Raw genomic sequence first — 9,673 nt, 5'->3', positions numbered from 1 at the left:
TGGTTTGACATAAGAAAAAAAGTAAAAGTGTTGGAAATAAAAAAAATAAAAAAAAATAAAGTTTTTGTATGCAATTAAAAAAATAATCGGCTTGCAAATACATAAAACTGTAATACATACCATGGTAAGAAAACGACGCTTGATTTATAGACCGGTGTAGTCTTGATATGAGATAACTCTGTTTGATTAAATTAACTACAGAGAAAATATTTTTCTCCCATCCCTAGCCAAGCAAGACAGGCGTATTCCATGACGTCAGCCCATTCGGAATAAATCGGTCTTGCATGACCACGTGACTTCTATAGCTGATATTAACATTGGGTGACGTCACGTAAACGGCAAAATAACGCAAGAAATACTTTTTATATTTCATAAAAACAAGGAAACCTGCTGTCATAATGAAATTATACTATCATTTTTGGTTTATACTTTTAGTATAAACCATTTTTGGATACAATCTTTTCAATGGTTATGATTATTTTATTGTGAGATAAAAAAATATAGGTTTTCACGTTTTCCCAAAATGCTTGTTTTTCATCTACGGTACTGGATGGGAGAAAAATAATCCTCCATTATGTATCCATGTGGGACAGGGCTATTCCACACTCGGGTACAATCGGGGTGGAATAGCCCTGTCCCACATGGACACATATGAAGGATTCTTTTAATCTCAATAAAGCAAGGCTATACTATTCCATAAACCAACATGGCGGCCATAACGCTGTAAGCGTCGTTTCTTTTACTATTGTATGTATTACAGTTTTATTTAATTATAAACCGATTATTTATTTAATTTCACACAAATACTGTCTTTTTCGACAAAAAGTTATTTACAGCCGTTGCACTTGTAGCTGACTTACGCATCACAGACACATGAATGTTAGATTAACTATAGTACGTCACAGTCTAATCGATTTCCATCGTGTAGTTTTTCATTGGATGTATGGCATTGGTGACCTGGTCCTCACCTAGGAGCAGCCAGCCGTATGTCTTGAAATTGTTAATAACACACCATGCGTAACCAAAACTAACGCATGATCTTCTCACTAACTGGCGTGTAAGAATTACCATTATTAACTCGGTTAACATTTTTTTGCCGTCAGTGGGTCATAATTGTACAGACAACAAAACTTGTATACCTGGGCATCACGTTTTGGTGAGATTTAGTTAAATGTGCGTGACGTCATATTACTGGCGACTTCAGATCCTTGATTTACTAAATGTCAAATTAAAATGTTATTTTAGGAGTGTTATATGATAAATATTATTTTCTACTCATGTTTTTGTTTTTTATGTGGAAAATATCAAACTCGTCTATACTCATTAACATTTTCCATATTAAAAAAACACTCGTGTATGTATGCATGTATGTTTGTGTGTGTGTATGTATGTGTGTGTTTGTGTGTGTGTGTCGGTGTGGGTGTGTATCTGTCGGTGTGTGTCTGTCTGTCTCTGTCTGTGTGTGTGCGTGTGTCTGTCTGTATGTGCCTGTGTCTGTCTGTCTGTGTGTGTGTTCATGCCTGTGTGTGTGTGTGTGTGTATTATATGAGCAGGCAATTAGATTACCCCACCCTCGTTCCACACGTGGCCCATCAAGGGTTATATTTATGTGTTTGTTATTCATTTGGTTTCAGCTAAAGGTAAAATTGCTATGGCTGCCTCATATTCGACTAGCGTCACTGCGTCTAGTCTGTTGATGCTCATTACTGTCATGACCTTGATCTTCCAGTAGACATTGGACAGGAAGGTAAGTACTGGCAAATCACAGGCACTTAGTTAATGCTAGGTTCAGTCTACCAACTGCCAGCATAAAGTTGGTCAACTTTCTGCTGTCACGACTATACGGCTGTCCAGTTGCTATTCTTGTGGCTATTTCACGAAACATCGCAATTTTACATGTGTTTGGCATCTATTTTACAAATAAAATTACATCATTAAGGATAAATGGAGCATTTTAAGAACAAAATAAAATAAATTATGTGTATTTCTAACTATATTTGTTGTTTCTTGTTTAGAATAGCAGTGTCTGTATACTCAATGTGTTAACACAAAAGTCAATAAAAAAAAGTGTAATACATATAGAGATTATTACCCATATGGTCTCAAATATACGGGGTAATATTTTTTCGATCTCTGCACAGTGTGCAGATTGCTTCTACAGCCACTGATTGGCTGGCTTAAAAATCACGATGTTTGGTTGGTTGCTTGTCATGGCCGGAACTTCGCTTTCATTCATATAATGTTTCCATTCATGAGTCAGATTACACATACGTTATACGATATACAAAGATTTACAAAAACAAATGGACTCACTTGTTTCGTAAACATGAAATGGTATATTTTCATAAGCAGCGGCTTTAGTAATATATAAAAATAATTATTTTCAAATGCAAATACAGTCGTATTATTGTGTACTGTAAACATTTGGCTGTAAAAAGAACGTCGTTATGCTATGACGTCACTTACATTACGTCATGTAATGTGCGTAAGATTATTTGACGTAATGGCTGATGGTTTTGTTGTAGACTGCAGAGGAATTTTTACATTAAAAATCAGTTAAAATTGACAATGGGTAATAAAGAGAATAACCAACTCGCTACGAGGAGTTACGAATTATCTGTTCCTCGTGAATGAATGTTGTAAAACCCTCGCCAAAGGCTCGGGTTTACAACATTCATTCACTCGGGACAGATAATTCATAATTCCTCGTAGCTCGTTAGTTATTCTCTAAATATTAAGCAAGTTCCTGTGTGAGACCGTTGATATTGAGAAAGCGAAAGAGAGTTATGCACGATTTAAAACACATGAGTTGTAATATAAACGGTCTTACAAACGAACGAGTATACACGAACATAGTCAAGGCTAAACAAACTTATTAATATATAGAGGATAAGAAACGAGTTACCAGTTATTATCAAATTTATGTCCCGAGTGAAATAATTTTCAGTTGTCACGAGCTTTGTGATGACGTCATATTTAGTACCGACAAAGTTTGTAAGCGTCAAATTGTCCAATAGTAGTGTTCGTTAGACCAATGCATCATAATTTCTCACTGAGAAATTATGATTTTTATTTTCCCTGTTGAGTGACCCAAACAGGCACTCATAACGAGGAAAATAAAAATCATAATTTCTCACTGAGAAATTATCATGCATTGGTCTAACGAACAATACTATTGGATGATTTGACGCTTACAAACCAATGACCTTGTCGGTACTAAATATGACGTCATCACGATTTGGCAAACACAATGACGTCATGTAGTTTAAAGAATTTGCTTTTACGGCTGTCTGTTTTTGGTGTTAAATTTATAACAAAATGTCATTTTAATGCAGTTCATTATAGATTTTGTACCAGAATAAAGAGGACATTTGTTTTTGAAATGATCTATGGACGTGATTAAATTACAAAGTTATAGCAATACTCAGAACAATGCGTAAAGCGGTTTATATCCTTTGAATACATGTACGTGTATGTGTGTTGAAAATAAAGGCTTTTAGAGAGAAAAAATAGCTCAGGTAATAAATAGAATAACAAACTCGTAACAAGATATTATCAAATGTATGTCCCTTGTGAAATAATTTTCATTTGTCACTCGCTAAAGCTCGTGACAACTGAAAATTATTTCACTCGGGACATAAATTTGATAATAACTGGTAACTCGTTTATTATCCTCTCTCTCTCTCTCTCTCTCTCTCTCTCTCTCTCTCTCTCTCTCTCTCTCTCTCTCTCTCTATATATATATATATATATATATATATATATATTATAATTATGCTGCTAACATAAGAACTGACAGAAAGTATTTATTGCAATTTAAAAATATGAATAGAAAGACAATGCAGTTGTACTGAGTGACACAGTCGATCACCTGATCAGGGGTCAATACAATAGAATGCAATCTTTATTGCAAGCATGATGTTGTCACCAACGGGTGTGTAAGACATATTGTTTCTTCATATATAGAGGATATTATAGGAGTGTCCATGACAGACGATGTTTACGACACGAGTGCTTAAATTATCATATTTCCCGAGCGAGAGCGATAATTTAGGCACGAGTGTCGTAAACATCGTCTGTCATGGACACGAATGTAATATTATTTTTATTACTGTAGAACTGTCTTGCTAAATGAACATTCCAGTCATTGTTTAGGCCTACAAACTAACGCTTCCTTAACGGCGGAGTAATGTTTGTTCATTGATGTCTTGAAAACCAAATCACAACCTGTTCTAAAGTTACGTGATATTTATACGCCCATAAGTAAAGAGTACACATGTATCAGCAGCTGTAAATTGTAAAGCATGTGTATACTAAAAAACAAACAAATACACAGTAATTGAAATAATTAGTTTTGAATTTGAATGACGTCAGTATTCCAATGACGTCACTTTGCATTTCCTTGCAATAACCATAAATTGGGTACATGACGTTTCCGTTTAAAGAATTCTGGAACAATTCCAGAGCAAAATTGCTATTGAATTTATTTATTTTTGAACATTATTAACGCACCTAAATGTGTTTGAAGAAAATCTTGTGATTAAAACATTGTACCTTTTACTAAATATGGCTTTCAAGTGAAATTACTGTAAGATATGCTACATTTATTATAGGCCTATACATGTACGAAGCCAAAACAAGGGTGCGAAAAGTGCAATCTAATTAAAATTAGCTCCACTATTACATGTGGATCTAAAGACAGCCAGTTGGAGCTCATGTCCACCAATCAAAACCTTACTTGCAGAAACCTGCCAGTGATTTAAAAATAATTTGAAAACATTCCGAATTATCCTGAGGGTATACGACATGTTTCGTGTGAATTACGAATGCCTTAAAACATGTTTTATTTTATAAAATAAATAATTTGTAATGTAAAACTGAAGATTGATTTAGGTTTGGGTTTTTTTTATAAATAAATAAATAATTTTTAATGTAAAATTGAAGACTGATAACCCACCCCGTACGTATTGGTATGGTTCGCTGTACTGCGGCCATTAAAATAGACTCGCCCGATATTTTTAGAATTTGTATGCTCCCAAATAACGTTATAAAAGGCGAAGTGTGATTGGTCAATATTTAAATTATTATTTACAGACGAAATGTTACCTGGCGAAGTGTGATTGGTCAATATTTAAATTATTATTTACAGACGAAATGTTACCTGGACATTGGGGACTACGCAGTGTTGTTAGTTTTAAATCACTGGCAGGATTCTGCAAGTAAGGTTTTGATTGGTGGACATGAGCTCCAACTGGCTGTCTTTAGATCCACATGTAATAGTGGAGCTAATTTTAATTAGATTGCGAAAAGTGACTCGTCGACCTTAGTATAGATTTCTAACAGTTGTGAACGTTATATTCATAATTAAGTGTTTGATGTGTCACAACTACATCGTAATATAATACAAGTTATCATAAATAATCAATTAATGTTTTATTAAATTAATTAAAAACACGTATTTGTAATTACGGCATGTGATCAGCTTACACTCGAAATAAAAATGTATTAATGAAATAAAGATTGTTTTATTTAACGACGCCACTAGAGCACATTGATTTTTTATATTATCATCGGCTATTGGACGTCAAACATATGGTCATTCTGACACTGTTTGTTTTAGAGGAAACCCGCTGTCGCTACATAGGCTACTCTTTTACGACAGACAGCAAGGGATATTTTATTTGCGCTTCCCACAGGCATGATAGCACACACCATGGCCTTTGTTGAACCAGTTATGGGTCACTGGTCGGTGCAAGTGGTTTACACCTACCCATTGAGCCTTGCGGAGCACTCACTCAGGGTTTGGAGTCGGTATCTGGATTAAAAATCCCATGCCTCGACTGGGATCTGAACCCAGTACCTACCAGCCTGTAGCGTCGTTAAATAAAACATGTCTTTCTTTCTTTCTTTCTTTCTTTCACACGCCTTAATAGTGTGTATTTGTTTTATACTAAAGGCATATTTTGATTTTCGTGAGTGTATCCAATTAAGGTTCAAGCACGATGTCCATGGTCTCTAAAAGACACTGGGTCAATAATTATTTGTTGGTCAAAGGTCGGTGTATTGGCCCCACTGGGCTGATAAAACATTGGGTATGAACCATTTTGTTTTCTGTGTCAATCTTTATTTAAAAGGGTGTAATGGAGGGTGATGTACCTGTCACTAGTGTGTCTGAGAGGTCCCTCAGGGGGATCCGAACCCAGTACCTACCAGCCTGTATACCGATGGCCTAACCACGACGCCACCGAGGCCCGTGCCATGTATTAATGAAGAAAGTAGTATCTGTGGAATGTCGTGTCAGCCCTTCAGAAAGGAATGTACTCTTACAACAGCCAATCGTTAAACGACAATGTCAGGAGGACATACGATTTAGTTATAACATACGAGGGAAATCGTACGATAAATATGACCCTCGTTATGCTGTACCTCGTAGGTAATGATGTGGAATACGTCTTTTGAGAGGTCATGACGTCTGATCAAGTGGTCGACTGTGCTACACTGTACAACTCCGCAAAGATCTTCACGCAAAACGTCATCTTCATAAATCAAGGCTAATATTCGTTCCTCGTATTCAGCCTTGATACATGTCGTCAAGAAATCGTGCCACAAAATGCTTAAATTTCATTGGATGCGATGAGATCTGATTGCAACGAATCGCAACGCTCCTTATAGATTCCCTTGTTATTGTAAACAGCGTCAGCGTCCGTGGAAACGTGTTGTGTTTGTCACGATATGTTAAAAAAAAAGGTTTCGGCGGTTAATTTTTGATATTGCTTTCAAGATTGTCACATGTTACCGATGCTGTGATTGGTCAGCGATGTCATCGTGTAAGGGACATAATCGGTGTTACAAATTTTCTTCCAATAGAGGGCGCTATTAGTGGACATCAGTAATCTTGACTACATGTATCAAGGCTGAATACCAGGAACGAATATTAGCCTTGATTTATGAAGATGGCAAAACGTGTGCACATCGACTGATATTTTTATATCGGGAAAAATGCTTGCTGTCAATTTTCATAATTAATGTTAGCAGCATAATTTAACAAAATATATTTTTAAAAATAATTTTTATTTAGCCTTGAATATGTTTATAATATTGTTTTTGTAAACTTCATTGATAGATGTGTGATGGGAAAGATCCATCATAGTAACGTGTAGCAGGAATGGTGAAAAGCCATATAATTTGAAGAAATTACTTTATAAATAAAAAAAGCGAAAAAAAGAGGCATTCATTTTTCCTCCTTTTTTTTTCATTTTTTTTTTTTTTTTTTTTAGCACTGACATTTTCGTAAAATATATATATTATTTACTTTTAATTATTTTTCTTTCAGATGTCGTTTTGCCACTAGGACAACTGGTACAGACTTGAATACAACAGAACCTATCAACCTTTTCTTTATCTTTCAGTGTGTTTTTTTATTTGTGTGTATGGTGGTTTTGTGGTGGTTTTGCCGTTCTCTCTCTCTCTCTCTCTCTCTCTCTCTCTCTCTCTCTCTCTCTCTCTCTCTCTCTCTCTCTCTCTCTCTCTCTCTCTCTCTCGGGGGTTTCTGCCAGAGGGTTCAAAAGGTAAAATTACGTACCCTAAAATCCTGGAAATAAATAAAATACATTTTAATTATTTTCTTTTACAAACATTATAGTAAGAAAACTTGTTCAAAATATATCTGCGTACATTAAATACAGAGTCCAATTTAAAAATGTTTCAAACCTATTATCAGCCGGTAGAGGCACTTATGATGTATTTTGACAAATTATTTTCTGGAAGGAAACACCCACTACCCCCCCCCCCCCCTCTCTTTTTATTTATTTTATTTATTTATTATTTATTTATTTACTTATTTATTCATTTATTTATTTATTTATTTTATTTTAAATTAGTATCTCTAATTCATCAGGACGTACAATAAGACGTGTACAGTAGTTCTGGTTATTAGTATCTCAATGTTGAAATTACTGTTAGCTCTTCTTTATAGAAATAAAACTGCTTTTGCCATTCGTTTCGTACTTCATGTATATTATTCAAGTATTTAAAAGGACGTTCAGGCTGGTATGTACAGGGTTCGCAACCTGGTACCGGCTGCAACCCAGAGCGAGTTCTTAAGGACTCAATGGGTAGGTGTAAGGTGACACTAAACAACTAACCCACTGTCCTGGACAGACATCCCATATAGCTGAGGTGTGTGCCCAAGACAGCATGCTTGAACCTTAATTGGATATAAGCACGAAAATAAGTTGATATGAAATGAAATCAACAGGCAACGGAAAGTCCGGCATTTTTCGAACTCTTTCTCCGTAATATACCTAATGTTTATGACGTAATTTTGAATGTGAAAAAATCTAGTTACATGTTACAATGTAAAGTTTAACATATTTTTTCCTAGTTGACACTGGTTATTGTTAGTTTTTTTGTTCTATGTGCTATCCTGTCTGTGGGATGGTGCATATATTAAAAAAATCTGGAAAAATCACAGTACGTAGTTTCATAAATATCCAATCAAAACTGTAGAAGACTTCAAAGAAAAAGTTGACGGATGTCGGACAACTGTAAGAGAGAAGCTCTGCAAAGAAATCACCAGCATATACCACTATGATGACACTATCTTTCTAGTGTTTCTAGTCATCCTGTTGTTTCTAATATCAGAAAATTGATTTGTCATACTTTTAAAAACGCACGTGCGTCTGAGACGTAGTGTTATTGATTCGAGTTCTCTAGTCTATTTTTAAGGGTATTTCCCTGTTTTAACGTCACAGACTCTTCTTTCACTGTGTTCTAACTTTATCCAAATGTGTTACAGGTTTGTAGATTAACTAAACTTGGTGTCTGTTTTTACGAGTTGAAACTAGGGTCTGCGCCTGTAATGTAATGAATCAAAGAATCACAATTATTTTCAGGCTTGGTCAAACCTGTCATCATATTACAGCTATGCTAGTCAGTGAAATATTTATGGCAGTCGTCTCTTAACAAATCATGGACTTAAAACTCGAGTCTATGGAAGGCACCTGACAAAAGCAGTGTGTATGCGCGTGTGTTTGTGCGTGTGTGTGTGTGTGTGTGTCATTGTTAATTCACATATCGGGGCATCCTTAAATAAATAATATTTTACTCCCATGCATTGGCATAGTTAGGATTTTATAGTGGTGTGTGTTCCGTCATTTAGGAGGATACAAGAAATGAGACGGATGTGGCGGAAAAAGACAAGTGGCGTAGGAAGGTGCCAAAAAGTGAGGGGAGGGGCACACATAAATATATAAATCATCGCTGCTGCTACTGGACCAATAAAAGTGCGGGGTACTTGCTGCCCCATCCCTGCTTCCTACGCCAATGAACGAGGTGTGATGGAGACCGTGCTAACATATTTCCATCTGTTCCCCTCGTCAGAATCTGTCACTGTGAAATCAGTATTAGGAAACAGGCCAGGTGCTTCGTGGTCTGGATCGGGAGGTGGGTTCCAATATCACGGGCGTAGGAAGGTGCCAAAAGGTGTGGGGGAGGAGGAGGCACACACACACACACACACGCATAAATACATCTATAAATATATAAAAACATCGCTGCTGCTAAAAAGAGGGCGGGCACATGTCCCCTATCCCTACCCCTACCCCCACCATACCACACCAGCTTCCTACGCAAGTGAATATGAACCTAGAGGACCTCTTTTTCCACATTTTAC

The 9,673-nt window shown here is 36.1% G+C and overlaps 1 protein-coding gene across 1 annotated transcript in view; it reads left to right on the top strand.

Annotated features, from left to right (window-relative positions):
• The window catches only part of LOC121373783, a 32,462-nt gene extending 24,467 nt beyond the window's left edge, over positions 1-7,995 (top strand). Inside the window, exons 6-7 of the mRNA XM_041500543.1 lie at positions 1,635-1,747; positions 7,334-7,995. Coding sequence (XP_041356477.1) covers positions 1,635-1,732 — 98 coding nt within the window. The 3' untranslated portion in view covers positions 1,733-1,747; positions 7,334-7,995. The remainder of the gene's footprint in view (positions 1-1,634; positions 1,748-7,333) is intronic.
• The last annotated feature ends 1,678 nt before the right edge of the window (positions 7,996-9,673 follow it).

The sequence above is a fragment of the Gigantopelta aegis genome, chromosome 5 (genome assembly GCF_016097555.1).
Source record: "Gigantopelta aegis isolate Gae_Host chromosome 5, Gae_host_genome, whole genome shotgun sequence".
NCBI classification, from domain to species: Eukaryota; Metazoa; Mollusca; class Gastropoda; order Neomphalida; family Peltospiridae; genus Gigantopelta; species Gigantopelta aegis.
Note: the sequence above shows the minus strand (reverse complement) of the source record. Positions and strands in the feature narration are given on the sequence as shown.